At 45.1% G+C, this 18,492-nt stretch overlaps 1 protein-coding gene across 1 annotated transcript in view; it reads left to right on the top strand.

Annotated features, from left to right (window-relative positions):
• The window catches only part of LOC138294054 (uncharacterized), a 93,190-nt gene extending 77,447 nt beyond the window's left edge, over positions 1-15,743 (top strand). The window contains exon 4 of the mRNA XM_069233301.1: positions 13,386-15,743. Within this exon, the coding sequence (XP_069089402.1) occupies positions 13,386-14,956 (1,571 nt within the window). The 3' untranslated portion in view covers positions 14,957-15,743. The remainder of the gene's footprint in view (positions 1-13,385) is intronic.
• Positions 15,744-18,492: the final 2,749 nt, after the last annotated feature.

The following is an 18,492-nucleotide window of genomic DNA, read 5'->3' as shown; positions in this document are numbered from 1 at the left end:
CTGATTACTAACAGTTGCAGATCTTACTGGGCATGTGCGAAAGTGGGAGATGCTAAATATAACTTGTCACTAGACAGATTTTCAAGTGTAGTTAACAGAAAGGTAGGACAGAGCACCTGGCGAGCACATGGCAGAGAAAATGGCTGCCATGAATACAAAATGGATTCCGCAAAATGTTCACAATAGTTGCTAAATGCAAGATGTCTTCTGCTAATGCCTAATCTAATCGCTATTAAATTACAACACCTGTGCGGCGTAAGATGGGTATGTCCGATAAGCGTCTTTTTGATCTAGACGAGCTAACCAATCCAGAGGGTGCAAGACATTGCGAAGAAGGTGAATCCCTTACATTTTGAAATGGCGATAAATCAACCATTCGTTGAATTGTCTTCAATTGACTGGTCGTCGACCTCCATTGGCTTTGTCTACTAGGAATAGATTGCTGATGAACCCCTGAGGGTGCGGCACCATCGGAGAAATAGCTCCTTTGTCCGACAGTGGCGTAACCTCAGCGTCCACCAGAATGGTATCTTGACATGAAAAAACAAAGGGACTTGGACGTGAAACCTGTTTGGGAGTGCCAACAAATTCTATCTGAAAACCTTTTCTTGTCCGCAAGACCCATGCATCCTTTGTTATTGACTTCCATGCCTTGGTAAAATCCGCAAAGCGGCCACCTACTTTTAGAAGGGAAGAAGGAATAGGAACTGGATGTTGAAGCTCCTATGTCACCTCGATACCTGAAGCGTCTGCCTCTTGTGGGGTAGATGTTGGCAAATCTGGAATGATTTTGGAACTGGCTTTGCTTGGAGCCTTGTCCTCTGTATGGCGTATGTGCCTGAGCATAGCGGGCCGAGCGGCCCCTGCGTCGACCAGCTCCGTGGGAAAAATGGGTGGGAAAAACCCTCTCCATAGACGATTGCGCCTTATCCATGGAAGTGACAGTGTTTACAAACTTTCCCAGTTCTTTTATGAAGGGTTCCCCAAATAATCCACCTGGAGCCACAGCGCCCGCTTCTCATTCAGCTATATCTCACAATTTGAGATCCACTTTAATGTGGAGAGAGCGAAGACGCTCAGTAGAGAGAGTGCACAATTTGCATTGCCCCAAAAAATTATAGCACATTGAGCCCAACCTGAGATGATGTCAGGAGAGACAAGCACACCCGAGGTCTTAGCGTCCTCCGCCATGTCTAATATTTTTGTTAAGGGGCCTAAAACATCCAAGAGCTTATCTTGACATGCCCGCCATGACCTATCTATTCCCTTTTTTGGGTCCTTTATGAATTTTTGCAAAAATTTAGACATTTTCGAGTCAATTTCAGGAGTTATGGCTACTTTGTTAGCTAGGGAAGGGCAGGGTCACTCAGCCCTAAGGCAATTACGGGATTCCTTCTCATAATTCGTGACCTTGTCAGACGGGACCCATTCGGAAGACCTAGGATGGATAATTTCATCTGGATCTAACATGTCAGAAATATCCAGTGTGGAATCGTGAGGAGTAGGTTGAGAGGTGAAGGGAAGCCACGGTCCGGAAGGACCGGCATCATCATCATCATCCTGATCCCTAGAGGGGTCAGTATATCGAAGGGACAGAGAGTGGGATTAAATGGTCAGGGAACTTGTAGGGTGTAAAGAAAGAGAGGGATCAGGAAGGGATAAAAGGGAATTTTTAACACAATTGAAAACATAGAGATCAACTCCTTCACGACGACGCTTTGCTGGAGTCGCAGCACTGGTAACGGATTGGGAATCAAGGGGTAGAGGTGGCCTTGAGGGGCCTAGGTTAGAGGCTGTAAATGTTGCACACTCACGTGCAATTTCTTGAGAAAGTCTGTCCTCAAGAGGACCAATTGCCTCAGAAACTGCTCTATAAATAGAGGCATCAACAGCATCAAAAAACTCATCGCCATCAGTTAATTCCATATTAAAATATATGAGGGGATTCAAATGATAATTATTTGTGTGCATCTATATATATATATATACATGTATACATGACAATTAGTAATACAAGCTGGGTGTCAGTTGAGGGTAAAAAGTGTGAATTTACACTGACGGAAAAGGGCTTCAGCCCGGAACACCTCTCCCCAGTGCAAAGATGTTTTAAAAGGGGAATCAAATATATAATTATTAAATATATAATTATATATATAAATATTTGCCTCAGAGTGTGTCCCTAAAGGGCAGAAATGCTCAAATACCGACCCTGCAGGGCGTATAAAAAAGTAAAAATAGTACAGACCCCTGTGAATATGGGGCGTTCAAATAGCCCAAGTTACAGACCCTTTAGAAAGGGCGTCACCCAACAGGCTGATAGCTGAGAGCGACACACACAGCTGGAAGGGGGCACGCAGCTTCGTTCCCGTTATCTGACAGGAATCGAAGCCACGTGTTCACCTCTGCACGTCTCCTCAACGCGAGTGTTTGAATGGGTGCCACCTGGTGACCTTCAAACACCTCATGCAGTGCACAACTTGAAAAACAATCGCGAAGGAGCGATAACATTCCCGCAATGTTAAACATTAACAAAATAAAAAGGTCAATGAAATTAGCATAGTGAACATGAAAAAAAAATCTTGAAAACACTGACCAATTAATCAAACAACGAAACAGAGTAAAGGAAGTAAACTTATCTCGGCTGCGAGCAGCGAAGAAAGAGGAATGCTGGAAACAGACAATGCACTGTATTATGGACTGCCTGTTCCTGGTTGGTTTTCCTTATAAATTTTGATTGGTTCTTTATTGTACTCCCATTCCCAAGCTTTCATGGGAATAGTAGTTCTTGTTTTAATGTTCGGCTGCTACTTAATAAAGCGGAGAAAGAAGGCATAATCCTCACCTCCGGTTCTGACCCAGAATGTGTAAGAAATATGCTGTCACGACTCACGTGCTGCTTGCGCCTGGAATTTGCAGATCTGGTGGCGTGAATCTTCAATGTTCGGCTTTGGCCCAAAAAGGGGCGACTCTTTCTGGTAGCCACGGTGCTGTAGGCAATGGAGACACCAAGAACAGACCGTGCCCTTCAGAAAGTAGCGCCAGAGGGAAAAACCCCTTCCAAGGGGAAAAACCTCCAAACAGGAAAAGTCCTGGAGAAAAACAAGAACAACAAACAGGAATCCAAAAGGAGCAAAAATCAGAAAATACAGAATGCTGAGTCCAAAACCAAAAGGCAAGGAAATCAGGAGCGAAGACACCAACTGAGCAGAAAGTGTTGCAGCGCAAGGAAAGAGAAAAAACACAGCCCTTATATACCAACAAACAGGAAGTGACCCACAGGAAGTAAAAGGACACCATCTTAGATAGGGAAACAATATATAGAACAGAATAGTAGAGGAACCATAGAGAATAGGGAACAAGGAATGCTGGGAAAGCACAGGAATCTGGGAAGGAGGAAAAGACATAAAGAAAGGCACACAACAGACTGCAAACAGAAGAAAGGACAAAGAAACGAAGAAAAACAGGTAAGAGGGTTCAGAGACCCCTGGGACAGTGAAAGGCAGAAGGAAGAACGAGGCCCCAAGCAAATCTGGGGCCTCGAAACGCGCAGGAGAGGCTGGGGGCGCGCCGCGTCTTAATAACGCGGTGTGCGGCCCGAGCCGAACGCCCGGTCGAAGTCGAGCTCTCGGCTCGCGCCGCACCGCGCGGCGCGACAGTAGGTCCCCCTCCCGAAGGCCCAGGTTTAAGAGGGAATAAACAGTGAAAGCGTTGAGTCAGGAGAGGAGCGTGAACGGAAGAGGCATCTTCCCATGAACATTCACTGAGAGGATAACCCTTCCAATGAATCAGATACTGAAGTCGTTTATGAAAAAGACGAGAGTCACAGATTTCCTGCACTTCATATTCAGGAGCATCATTCACAAGGACAGGAGGTGGACAAGGAAACTGACGTGAGTAAGGATCAGGCACATAAGGTTTAAGCTGAGAAACATGAAAAACCGGATGGATCTTCCATGTATGGGGTAAGTGAAGACGGACAGTGACAGGATTGACCAACTGGAGAATACGGAAAGGCCCATAGTAACGAGGTGTGAACTTGTTTTGAGAGAGACGTGAGGGCAAGAATTTGGAGGAGAGCCAGACTTTATCTTGCAGATGATAATTTGGATTGGTTGTACGTCTCTTGTCTGCAGCCTTCTTCATATACCTCTTGGTATGTAACAAATTAGATCGAATTAGTTTATGGAGTTGGAGAAGGCGTTTGGAGAAATAGTTAATAGCAGGTAGAGGAGAGTTGGATTGTGGAGAAGTAGGGAAAGAGGTAGGATGAAAACCATAGGAACAGAAAAAGGGAGTGACCTTGGAGGCACTATGGACTGAGTTATTGTAGGAAAATTCAGCTAAAGAGAGGTAAGTGCTCCAGTTACTTTGGGTAGAATTGCAAAAGCATCGAAGATATTGCTCTAGTCCTTGGTTCAGACGCTCAGTCTGTCCGTTGGTCTGAGGATGGAACCCTGAAGACAGGGCTCTATTCATATTCAGTGTTTTACAAAAATGCTTCCAAAATCGGGAGATGTACTGAGGTCCTCTATCAGAGATTATGGTATGTGGAAGTCCATGGAGACGGAAGACATGATCTATGAATATTTGACCTAGTTCTTGGGAAGTAGGCAGCTTTTTTAGGCCAGTGAAATGAGCCATCTTTGTGAAAGAATCCACGGTGACCATGATAACCCGGTTTCCTGCTGATGGTGGGAGCGAACACATAAAATCAGTAGAGATAGTATGCCATGGGGCCGATGGAACAGGCAAAGGTTGTAGTAATCCTGCCGGTCTGGTGTGAGGTATTTTGACTTGGGCACATATGGGACAGGCCTGAACGTATCTTTCCACATCCAGTTTCCAGGTAGGCCACCAAAAAAATCGTGAAAGTAATTCTTGTGTGGCTTTGATGCCTCTGTGACCAGCTACAGGGGAATCATGGCACATTTGTAATGCTTTCTTTTGCACCTTGTTTGTAGGGAGGAATATCAGGTCTTGGTAATAAAAATATCCTTGTTTCTTGTACAATAATGGTCTTAGTTCTTCTATGTCATGGTCCGATTGGTTGGCGTATTCTTGTTGTACTTCTTCCAAGAAAGACTGAGCCACTCCAATGATCTTACTGGGTTCTAGAAGATACTGGGATGAGGAAGGAGAACACTCTGGATATCGGCGAGACAGAGCATCAGCCAGAATGTTTTGGGATCCTGGAATATATGTAATATAAAAATCGTACTGACTGAAGAAAAAGGCCCAGCGGGCCTGACGACTATTCTGGCATACAAAATTTCTTAAACATTGTAAATTACGGTGGTCTGTCCTCACCTCAAATGGTTCCTTGGAACCCATCAGAAACTGCCTCCACTCAAGGCAGGCTGTTTTCAGAGCCAATAATTCCCTTTCAAGTACGGAATAATGTTGTTCAGCTGTGGAAAGGATATGAGACAAATAGAAAACAGGATGTTCAAGGCCATCATCCTCTTGTCGTTGGAGTAAGACAGCTCCGATGGCTCTCTCAGAAGCATCAGTTACTACTATAAATTGCTTGGTGGTATCTGGATGTCTTAAGATGGGGGCTTGGGTGAAGGCTCTCTTTAAGCTTTGAAAGGCTGCTTCAGCAGCCTCAGTCCAGACAAATCCCTTCTTTAAATTGTCCTTCTTTAAGGTGTGAGTTATGTGGCTAGTCTGACTGGCAAAGTCTAGAATGAATTGTCGATAGAAGTTTGCTAAACCTAGGAAACATTGTGTTTCTTTTATGGTAGAAGGAGAAGGCCACTCTAGGATAGCTTGTACCTTTTCTTGGTCCATAGCTATGCCGGTGGGACTTAAATGATAGCCCAGATATTTGACTTCCGTTATGTCGAACTCACATTTCTCTGGTTTGCAAAATAGTTGATGATCACGAAGTCTTTGAAGAACTTGTTTCACATGGGAAGTATGGAGTTCAGGATTTCTAGAATAAATAAGAATGTCATCTAGGTAGATCACGACTGTCTGATTAAGTAGGTCTGAAAACACTGAGTCCATAAATCTCTGGAAGATTGCCGGGGCGTTAGTAAGACCAAACGGCATAACCCTATATTCAAAATGGCCAAATGGGGTCCTGAATGCTGTCTTCCATTCGTCGCCTTCTCTTATGCGTAAAAGGTGGTAGGCTCCTCGTAAATCCAATTTAGTAAAACGTTGGGCCCCTCTGATTGCTTCCAGTATGTCCCTGATGAGAGGCAAAGGATAACGATCTTTAATGGTGATTTTATTCAGACCTCGAAAATCCAGGCACGGACGAAGATCCTTAGTCTTCTTGGGCACAAAAAAGAGAGGGGCCCCAGCCGGAGACGACGATGGAACAATAAGACCACTCTGTATATTTTCGTCCAGATACTCCTTTAGAACTTCCCTTTCGGGTTCCGTGAGGGAGTACATCCTCCCAAAAGGAACAATTGTGCCGGGTTCTAATGGAATTGCACAATCATATTCTCGATGTGGAGGTAGCACAGGTTTTGACGGTTTTTGGAAAATATCCTGAAACTCCAAATAGTGGTCTGGGACCCCTTGGACCGTATTAATGGACATACCAGTGGCACCTTCAGTAGCTAAGGATCTTTTCGGAGACCAATACTTGTCGGAAGTAAAACAGTTCTCGTGACAAAATTGCGAAGACAAAGAGACTGTCCGGGTAACCCAATTTATATATGGGTTATGTCTAATGAGCCACGGAATTCCAAGAATGATGGTATGGTTAGGGGACGTAATAAGATCGAAGGAGATGTGTTCTTGATGGTTTCCCACCTGTAGACTTAACATCAGGGTAGTGGTGTCTACAGGACCAGAGGATATCAAAGATCCATCCACAGTGTGTACCTGTTCGGGTACTTCTTTTGCTTGAGTAGGAACTAGGTTAGCAGCAGCCCATGTCTTGTCCATGTATATACCACTAGCACCACAGTCTAGTAATGCCATAGTCTTTTCTTGACGACCGTCAGGAAGTTGTAACAGGACAGGAAAGATGAACAAGGCAGTTGTATTGTCATTAAAGGAGCTGATGGAAGGTATAGCTGTAGATCCCGTCCCCTCCCTTCTTACAGAGGACGGGAGGTGGCGTTTCCCGAAGGTCTGGACGGACGTACTGGACAGGTACGGAGTATGTGACCAGCAGAACCACAATACAGGCACAACCCTCTCTTGCGTCTGTCTTCTCGTTCACTAGCAGAGAGCGGACCTCGGGTAGTATCCACCTGCATGGGTTCCCCTTCGATGTCTCTAGCAGGAGTGCGAGGTTCCTCGGAACGCTGTAGGTATGCACGGGAGCTACTTGGTTGGGTAAACCCTCTACTCCTTTTCTTTTCCGATCTCCGTTCCTGAAGACGATATTCGATGGACAGTGCTTGATCCATCAGGCCACGAAGATCTTCCGCTCTGGTAGAATGCACTAGTTCATCCTTTATTTCTTCTTTGAGTCCTCTACGAAATAATGTTACCAGAGTACGTTCCACCCAAGTGGTCTCTGCCGCCAGCTGACGAAAACGGGTTATATATTGCAGGACGTCTTGGAAGCCTTGTTGGATGTCGCACAAGGCTTCTTCAGCGGAGGCTTCCAATCCAGGACGGCTAAACATTTGTTTGAAGCGACTCACAAAGGCGGAATAGTCTGACAATACAGGGTCATCGGAGGACACCATCGGGGTTGCCCAGGCCAAGGCTGGGCCGGATAAGGCACTGATAAGATAACCCACCTTGGTCCTGTCGTGGGAGAATTGAGTAGGTCGGAAGGCGAAATACACCGTTAAAGCATCCAAGAACTCGCGAAGCTTGGTTGGTTCACCAGAGAAACAAGGGGTAGAAGCGGAGATTGTCGGAACATCACTGGTGCGGAGGGCCAAAGCCTGTCGTAACGCAGCATTTTCATTACGTAGTTGTTGCAACTCCTGGGCTTGTTGCTGAATCGTGGTTAACAGAGATTGCTCCGGATCTGCAGCAGCCGCCACTGTATTATCCATGGTGTTTGAGGACGTCGGAATGGTTGGGCGCTGCAATCTGTCACGACTCACGTGCTGCTTGCGCCTGGAATTTGCAGATCTGGTGGCGTGAATCTTCAATGTTCGGCTTTGGCCCAAAAAGGGGCGACTCTTTCTGGTAGCCACGGTGCTGTAGGCAATGGAGACACCAAGAACAGACCGTGCCCTTCAGAAAGTAGCGCCAGAGGGAAAAACCCCTTCCAAGGGGAAAAACCTCCAAACAGGAAAAGGCCTGGAGAAAAACAAGAACAACAAACAGGAATCCAAAAGGAGCAAAAATCAGAAAATACAGAATGCTGAGTCCAAAACCAAAAGGCAAGGAAATCAGGAGCGAAGACACCAACTGAGCAGAAAGTGTTGCAGCGCAAGGAAAGAGAAAAAACACAGCCCTTATATACCAACAAACAGGAAGTGACCCACAGGAAGTAAAAGGACACCATCTTAGATAGGGAAACAATATATAGAACAGAATAGTAGAGGAACCATAGAGAATAGGGAACAAGGAATGCTGGGAAAGCACAGGAATCTGGGAAGGAGGAAAAGACATAAAGAAAGGCACACAACAGACTGCAAACAGAAGAAAGGACAAAGAAACGAAGAAAAACAGGTAAGAGGGTTCAGAGACCCCTGGGACAGTGAAAGGCAGAAGGAAGAACGAGGCCCCAAGCAAATCTGGGGCCTCGAAACGCGCAGGAGAGGCTGGGGGCGCGGCGCGTCTTAATAACGCGGTGTGCGGCCCGAGCCGAACGCCCGGTCGAAGTCGAGCTCTCGGCTCGCGCCGCACCGCGCGGCGCGACATATGCTCTCATTTTAGCTTTTGGGGCACCTTCGATAACCTCTCTGGGAAAATCATGAGAAAACTGTTTTCTCTCAAACATGATTCATTAAATCCCAGGAGGGTAAAATCACCTTAGAACACACCACAATTCCTAAAATTAGAATAGTAGCTTTAACAAATGACTTATATTGTAACTAAAATCTGTTAACACCTTTTATATGTTCTCCTTTTTGTGATCCTTAAGACATGCCATTCAATACAATGTATTTCATCGGGGCTATCATGCATATTGGTCCCAAGATGGCTCATCACTTTCTGGTTGAAGTGCTGACAGCCAATCAGATCTCACAGTGAGATCTGTGCTTAGGCTCCGCCCAGATATATAATTCGGGATTTCTTTTAATATCTCAGACTACTGAACAGATTTACACCAAATAAGAATGGGCATTGGCAAAGCCAATAGGGCTCGCCTTTGTGAGGGGTAGTTGTTTTTTAGTGTAGGTATTTATTTGTGAGTCAGTTTTGTAATTTTTAATTTTTTATTGCATATACAAATGTTCACTGGAAAGTTATGCGTGACCAGTATTTTAATATTGCTTGCATTATCCTGATAATGAGTGTTCTCGTAATATGCCATTTATAGGAATTGTAAATAACCAGTGTTACTAATGCCAAATTTAGCAGCACTCTATTTATCGAATTCAGCAGGCTAAACCCTTGTGTTTACCTTGCTGACAGCACTATTGTCAATATGAGCCCTTAACTCACTGAGCCGAGATTGCTGTACGGCTGCTGTCATAGAGCGAGGGATTGCTAAACTGGAGATCTGCGCCTGATGGCCTTACAGTCTTATGACAAAGCCCACACATTCTTTACTCCAGATGTTTCCTGTTGGCAGAGTGCGAGGAGGGTGGAAGCTGGAGTGTACAAACAGCTAGCTGCTTCAATTACACTTGCTTTGAATGAACAGCCACGCAGGCACTGTTCTCCTCAATATATAGGTTGATAGAAATGGGGTTTTTGGTTGGCAGTCAGGTTACCCTCTGTCCAAGCAAGAACCCTCACTCTAGTCAGGGTAAGTCACACACAATCCAAAATTAGCCTGTGCCCACCCTCTGGTAGCTTGGCACGAGCAGTCAGGCTTAACTTAGAAGGCAATGTGTAAAGTATTTGTGCAATAAATCATACAATACCATAATATAGCACCACAAAAATACACCAAACAGTGTTTAGAAAATTATATAATATTTATCTGGGTATTTGCAGGTCAAAACGATCAAAGATGCAAGATGAATTTGTAAAGATATCACTGAAAAGTGATATAAAGTGTCTTAAGTCTTTAAAAAGCAAACAAAGGGCCTGATTCTAACTCTGGAGGACGGTGTTAAACCGTCCCAAAAGTGGCGGATATACCACCTACCGTATTACGAGTTCCATAGGATATAATGGACTCGTAATACGGTAGGTGGTATATCCGCCACTTTTGGGACGGTTTAATACCATCCTCCAAAGTTAGAATCAGGCCCAAAGTCTCTTTCAAGCACAAAGTACCTGGTTTGGAGTGGAAAATCTCTGCAAAGGGCCGCAGAAGAAGAGATATGTGGAAAAATAGTGTGTGCGTCGATTTCTCCTCTGCACACACGGACTTGCATCGTTATTTTTCACGCGGGGAAGTCGTGCGCCGTTTTCCGGTGCGCGGACAGTCTCTTTCTGTGGGTTGCGGGATTACCAGATGTCCCGGGGACTGTGCGTGGATTCTTCAGCTTGTTTTCCGGCTGCGCGTCATTCCGCGAGGCTGTGCGTCAAAGTTTCGATCTCACGTCAGGTGTCTCATCGATTTCCCCTCTTGAAGTCGGGCGGCGTTGTCCTTGCGAGGCCGTGCGTCGAAGTTCCGGTCGCCCCGAAGGCGTCGCGTCGATCAGCGTCGGGGTGCGGCGTTTTTCTCACTGCGAAGCAAGCTGTGCGTCGAAATTTTCGGCGCACGAAGAGTCCAAATAAAAAAGAGACGATTTTTTGGTCCTGAGACTTCAGGGAACAGGAGGCAATCTCTAACCAAGCCCTTGGAGAGCACTTTTACAGCCCGAAAAGAGTTCAGCACGGCAGCAGGGCAACAGCAAGGCAGCAGTCCTTTGTAGAAAGCAGTCAGGTGAGTCCTTTAGGCAGCCAGGCAGTTCTTCTTGGCAGGATGCAGGTTCTGGTTCAGGTTTCTTCTCCAGCAAGTGTCTGATGAGGTAGGGCAAAGGTCCTGTTTTCTACTAAATTGTGCCTTTGAAGTGGGGGTGACTTCAAAGAGTGGCTAAGAAATGCACAATCCTGTCTGCCAGGGTCCCAGTAGGGGGTGTGGCAGTCCTTTATTTGAGGGCAGGCCCTCCACCCTCCCAGCCCAGGAAGACCCATTCAAAATGCAGATGTATGCAAGTGAGTCTGAGTACCCTGTGTTTGGGGTGTGTCTGAGTGAATGCACAAGGAGCTGTCACCTAAACCTAGCCAGACGTGGATTGAAAGGCACAGAAAGATTTAAGTGCAAAGAAATTCTCACTTTCTAAAAGTGGCATTTCTAGAATAGTAATATTAAATCCGACTTCACCAGTCAGCAGGATTTTGTATTACCATTCTGGCCATACTAAATATGACCTTCCTGCTCCTTTCAGATCAGCAGCTCCCACTTCAACAATGTATGAGGGCAGCCCCAATGTTAGCCTATGAAGGGAGCAGGCCTCACAGTAGTGTAAAAACGAATTGAAGAGTTTTACACTACCAGGACATATAACTACACAGGCACATGTCCTGCCTTTTACCCACACAGCACCCTGCTCTAGGGGTTACCTAGGGCACACATTAGGGTTATATGTAAAAAAAGGGGAGTTCTAGGTTTGGCAAGTACTTTTAAATGCCAAGTCGAAGTGGCAGTGACCTGCACACACAGGCCTTGCAATGGCAGGCCTGAGACAAGGTTAAGGGGCTACTGAAGTGGGTGGCACAAGCTGTGCTGCAGGCCCACTAGTAGCATTTAATCTACAGGCCCTAAGCACATATAGTGCACTCTACTAGGGACTTATAAGTACATTAAATAGCCAATCATAGATAAACCAATCAATAGTACAATTTACACAGAGAGCATATACACTTTAGCACTGGTTAGCAGTGGTAAAGTGCCCTGAGGTCAAAAGCCAACAACAGGTCAGAAAAAATAGGAAGAAGGAGGCAATAAGTTTGGGAATGACCCTGTCAAAAAGCCAGGTCCAACATAGGTTCATTGGTGCTCTTGCTTCTGTTTGCGCTTTACGAGTGCTGATGCAGTTCAGTCACCATTCCATTTTGGGCCTCGTGTCTCCAGCACACCGCTGGCTACTCATCGTCTGCACGTACAAGCTCACAAACTACAGGACAGGCACCTGGTGTGCTGAGGAATGGAATGCCACATTGTGCAGTTTTCTAAACCTTGACTCGTATGAGAAGAGAATGCAACAAAGATCTGATGTCGTTTGCAGGAATGCATTGGACACTTCACCAAACTGCGCAAGCGAACAGTATTAAAAAATAAGTAATAAAAAAACAGAGTAAAGCTGGGCTGCTTGACCGCGACTGTATGTCCCTGCGAAGACGGCACTCTCCAACTGAGGACACTTTAAGGAACAGAGCAACAATGTGAATTTTAATCAAAGTATAATGTCGGGCGAGAGAGCAACGCTCTGTAGAGGAGCACACAAGGGACTCACCTGGAGAACACATGCACTTGTTGAGTGCTTTAAACAATGAACAGCTTAGCTGCGGGAGGGGCAGTAACATTCTTCATGAGTGACATCCAAGGTTTGTCATCGGTAAGGCTGTTGATGTTTGTGTGAAGCTTAAAAACCCAATGTTGTTGCAGCAGTAGACTGATGCATGGTGAGTCCATCCTGTAACTTCTATAAACAGTGCACTTCATGTCATTTGGAGTTTGCTGCTTAGAAGTGTTATGACTGGTAAGTTTTGTTGATTTTCTTTGCACCTAATTGTGCTGTGATGCTCATTAATTCTTATCTTTCCCGACCTTGTGGTCATGGCTGCATAGAACATTTGACATGGACAGTGAATTAAGTATACACGGTTGTTCGTACTGTAATTTGTATGGTCCCGTATTTCCCACGTATGGAGTAGGCCTAAGTCAAGCTCCTTGGTCGCTTCTGTCAGCCGGTAAATGTTGCAGTCGCCACAGGGGCAATGTCCCCTTATCTTGGGAAAGCCCCTTAATAGCGCACATCACTGAGTCGGGGTAGACTTCAGTCTCCATTTAGAATGATTCAGTTCTTATCAATGATCCTTTTATGTCATTGGGTCTTGGGGTGAAGTTTCCCTATAAGTACACAGACTAGAGCTAGCGTATCCCAGGTCCCTGCTGTGGTTCAATCTCTGCAGTGATTGGTTCTTGTGAAGCACTTGACTCACTACGTCACTGCACTTCCTGTGAGCGGTCTAGCCACCATTTGTGTCTCAAAGTGAACTGTGACTGTCCTTGTGAGAACATACGTTTTTACTGAACTGTAATTTCCACCTTTCTGTATTATAACTGCATGTTTTTCAAGAAATATTTTCCATGTGTAATTTTCTGTGTTCTTTTCTTTCTGCAGCTCAACAATCACACTTAGAAAGTATGGATGGGGAAGAGAGCCATAAAAGTTCCAGAAGCAAGATGGATTTTACTCAAAATATCCACTTAAGAAAATACCACAGAATGCACATGAGGGAAAGACACTTTGCTTGCAATGTGTGTGAAAAAGGATTTATCACTAAAACACTTCTTGTGAGGCACAAAAAAGTACACACCAGCCTCAGGCCATACCCCTGCACCAAGTGTAAGAAGTGTTTTACTCAAAAGGCAACTTTTTTACAGCATCAAAGAACACACACAGGAGAGAGGGCTTATAACTGCACTGTGTGTGAGAAGAGCTTCAATCAAAAGTCAGATCTTCTACAGCACCAAAGAATACACACAGGAGAGAGGGCTTATACCTGCACTGTGTGTGAGAAGAGCTTCAATCAAAAGTCAGATCTTCTACAGCACCAAAGAATACACACAGGAGAGAGGGCTTATACCTGCACTGTGTGTGAGAAGAGCTTCAATCAAAAGTCAGATCTTCTACAGCACCAAAGAATACACACAGGAGAGAGGGCTTATACCTGCACTGTGTGTGAGAAGAGCTTTACTTTTAAGCAAAGCCTTTATCGGCATCAACGCATACACACAGGAGAAAAGCCTTATAGCTGCACTGTGTGTGAGAAGAGCTTCAATCGAAAGTCAAATCTTCTACAGCACCAAAGAACACACACAGGAGAGAGGCCTTATAACTGCACTGTATGTGAGAAGCACTTTACTCATAAGGGAACCCTTGTACGGCATCAAAGAACACACACAGATGAGAGACCTCACCACTGCACTGTGTGTGAGAAGAGCTTCAATGAAAAGACACATCTTCTACAGCACCAAATTATACACACTGGAGAGAGACCCTATCACTGCGCTGTGTGTGCCAAGAGCTTCAGTCGAAAGAAAATTCTTCATCAACATCAATGCATGCACACAGGAGAAAAGCCTTATGGCTGCACTGTGTGTGAGAAGAGCTTCAATCGAAAGGCAAATCTTCTGCGGCACCAAAGAACACACACAGGAGAGAGGCCTTATCACTGCACTGTGTGTGAGAAGAGCTTCAATGAAAAGACACATCTTCTACAGCACCAAAGAACACACACAGGAGAGAGGGCTTATCACTGCACTGTGTGTGAGAAGAGCTTTACATTTAAGCACAGCCTTTATCGGCATCAACACATACACACAGGAGAAAAGCCTTATAGCTGCGTTGTGTGTGAGAAAAGCTTCAATCGAAAGTCAAATCTTCAACAGCATGAAAGAACACACACAGGCGAAAAGCCTTATCACTGCACAGTGTGTGCCAAGAGCTTCAATCGAAAGAAAATTCTTCATCAGCATCAATGCATGCACACAGGAGAAAAGCCTTATAGCTGCACTGTGTGTGAGAAGAGCTTCAATCGAAAGTCAAATCTTCAACAGCACCAAAGAACACACACAGACGAGACCTTATCACTGCACTGTGTGTCAGAAGAGCTTCAATCGAAAGGCACATCTTCTACAACACTAAAGAATACACACAGGAGAGAGGCCTTATCACTGCACTGTGTGTGAGAAGCACTTTGCTCAGAAGGGAACCCTTGTACAGCATCAAAGAATACACACAGGAGAGAGGCCTTATCACTGCACTGCGTGCTCCGAGTATTTTAATCATAAGGGAACCTTTGGACTTCATCAAAATGTGCACACGGGAGAGAGGCCTTTTCACTGCACTGTGTGTTCCAAGAGCTTCGCTCGAAAGAACATTTTTCATCAGCATCAACGCATACACACAGGAGAAAAGCCTTATAGCTGCACTGTTTGTGAGAAGAGCTTTAAATGTAAGCAAAATCTTTATCAGCATGAACTCATACACACAGGAGAAAAGCCATATGGCTGCACTGTGTGTGAGAAGCGTTTCAGTTGAAAGGCACATCTTCTACAGCATCAATGAATACACACAGGAGAGAGGCCTCATCGCTGCACTGTGTGTTCCAAGCACTTTACTCAGAAGAGAAACCTTGTACGGCATCAAAGCTTACACACAGGAGAGAGGCCTTAACACTGTGCCAAGTGTAAGAAGAGCTTTGCTCAAAAGGCAAATCTTCTACTGCATCAATGTTAACACACCGGAGAGAGGACTTATAGCTGCACTGGGTGTGAGAAGAGCTTTACTCGAAAGGCACATCTTCTGCGGCACCGAACAATGCACACCGAGTACCTTATAATTGCACAGTATATGCCACAAGCTTTACTCTATAGGACATTTTCTGCCACATCGAGTGGTACAAACAAGATAGATCCCTTTTTCGCTGTAACACGTTTTTGTCAGGTTTACCCCATAAATCACTGCAGCTCTGTATTTTGTCCTTTTGTCCTGATAATTCACTGTAACTCTATCTTTTCACCTACTATTTGGTATTTGGGTTCCAGGAGATCCCTACCTACGGCCTGCAGCATTTCTTTTGCCACCCATAGGGAGATCTGACAATTCTTACACAGGCCTGCCAGTGCAGCCTGAGTGAAATAACGTCCACGTTATTTCACAGCCATTTACCACTACACTTAAGTAACTTATAAGTCACCTATATGTCTAACTTTCATCTGGTGAAGGTTGGGTGCAAAGTTACTTAGTGTGTGGGCACCCTGGCACTAGCCAAGGTGCCCCCACATCGTTCAGGGCAAATTCCCCAGACTTTGCGTGTAATGGTGTCCCCGCACTCTGGTACCCACTACAAGCCAGGCCAGCCTCCTACATTGGTTGTGCAGCGGTGGGATAAGTACTTGTAACTACTTACCACTTTGTCATTGTGTACTTTTCATAAGAGAATAATATACAAAACAAGTTCAGTGTATGTACAATTAACCAAAAAGTTTTGCTTTTCTCCTCTAAGTGCTGAAAAGTACTCCAAAACTTCTAAAAAGTTTCTAAAAGTTTTTTTTTCTGTTCTTTAAAAACTTCTGAAACTTTTTCTTTCTTATCACTGTCTCTAAACCTTCTTTTATCGTGTCTGCTGCAGAGTCTGCTCTTAAAATGGTCAATACTACCTATGACAATTTAAATTTCAAGAGCCTAAGGAGTCTCTGCTTATATAGAGGTTTAGTGATAGGAAAGAACCCTACAAGAGAGTTTCTGTATAACATGCTTAATGTGAATGATGAGTCCCTAGCTGGCCCTTCAAGTGAGAAGTTAGTAGATAGCTTCCATTCTGACTCAGGGGAACCCCTTGAGGGAAGAGGGGAGGGTTCTATTCCAAATCTGCCCCTCAGCAGACCACAAAGCAATGCTGGTAGTAATAGGAGCTCCCATCATAGTAGGGATGTTTTTATTCCTGGAGGCCAGATTGTTAGAGTCCAAGCTGTTAGGGACAGATCTCCCTCTGTTGTTTCCAATTTGTCCTCAGTGTCCAAGCATTCCCAACCCACCCACCCTGAAGACAACATGTTAGAAAGGGAACTCAAAAAGTTGAGAGTGGAAGAGACCAGCCTGAAGCTTAAACAGCAACAGCTGGCTCTAGACAGGGAATCCCTAGACCTGGAGAAGGAGAGACAGGGATTGGGGTTAGGACCCTATGGTGGCAGCCGCAGTATTCCTGATAGTAATCCTGTTAAAGAGCATGATTCCAGGAATCTGCGCAAGATAGTTCCCCCTTACAAAGAGGGGGATGACATCAACAAGTGGTTTGCTGCACTTGAGAGGGCCTCTATGGTACAGGGGGTCCCTCAAAGGCAGTGGGCTGCTATATTGTGGCTATCTTTCACTGGAAAGGGTAGGGATAGGCTCTTTACTGTTAGAGAAAGTGATGCTAACAATTTTGAGTTTTGAAGGATGCACTCTTGGATGGATTTGGCTTAACCACTGAACAATACAGGATTAAGTTCAGAGACACCAGAAAAGAGTCCTCACAAGACTGGATAGACTTTGTTGACTGTTCGGAGAAGGCCTTGGAGGGGTGGTTACATGGCAGTAAAGTTTCTGACTATGAAAGCCTGTATAATCTTATTCTGAGAGAGCATATTCTGAATAACTGTGTGTCTGACTTGTTACACCAATATCTAGTGGACTCAGATCTGACCTCTCCCCAAGAATTGGGAAAGAAGGCAGACAAATGGGTCAGAACAAGAGTGAACAGAAAAGTTCATACGGGGGTGACAAGGATGACAAGAAGAAAGAAGGTAAGAAATCTCAAGATGAGCATGGGGATAAGGGTAAAACCAAAGATCCTTCTTAAAACCCTTAACACTCTTCAGGGGTTGAGGATAAATCAAATTCTTCCTCTTCTTCACAACATACACACATTAAAAAGCCTTGGTGCTATGTGTGTAAAAATAAAGGCCATTGGCAAGGGGATAAGTCCTGTCCAGGTAAACCCCCTGAGCCAACCACCACTAATGCATCAAACTCTAGTGCCCCTAGCAGTAGTGGTACTAGTGGTGGGACTGCTGGCAACAGTCAAACTAAGGTAGGTGGGTTCACTTATGGGTCTATCATAGAAACTGGGCTAGTCAGTCCCAAGACAGTTTCTGTCACACCTAGTGGCATTGGTCTTGCCACACTGGCTGCTTGTCCCCTTACAATGGATAAGTGCAGGCAGACAGTTTCAATAACTGGTGTTGAGGCCCAGGCCTACAGGGACACAGGTGCTAGTATCACTCTGGTGCCTGAAAACCTAGTGCCCCCTAAACAACACATCATTGGACAACAGTACAAGATTATTGATGTCCATAACTCCACTAAGTTTCTTCCCTTAGCTATAGTTCAGCTTAGTTGGGGTGGATTTACTGGCCCTAAGCAGGTGGTATTGTCACCTAGCTTACCTGTAGACTGTCTCTTAGGTAATGACCTAGAGACCTCAGGTTGGGCTGAGGTAGAGTTTTATACCCATGCAGCCATGCTGGGTATCACTGAGGAATTGCTTCCTCTCATTTCAGCTGAATTGAAAAAGCAAAGGAGAGAAAAAGGCCTGAAAACTCAGGATCCTTCTCCAACAGCAGGTAAAAAGGGCATCACAGTATCCCCTAACCACCCTGCCATTCAGGATACCATTCCTGTGGTGGGAGAAACCTCTCCTGGGGTGGCACCTGTACCAAGGGAATCATCAGCTGGCACA

Source organism: Pleurodeles waltl, chromosome 4_2 (assembly GCF_031143425.1).
Source record: "Pleurodeles waltl isolate 20211129_DDA chromosome 4_2, aPleWal1.hap1.20221129, whole genome shotgun sequence".
Lineage (NCBI taxonomy): Eukaryota > Metazoa > Chordata > Amphibia > Caudata > Salamandridae > Pleurodeles > Pleurodeles waltl.
This window is presented reverse-complemented; position numbering and strand designations above follow the sequence as displayed.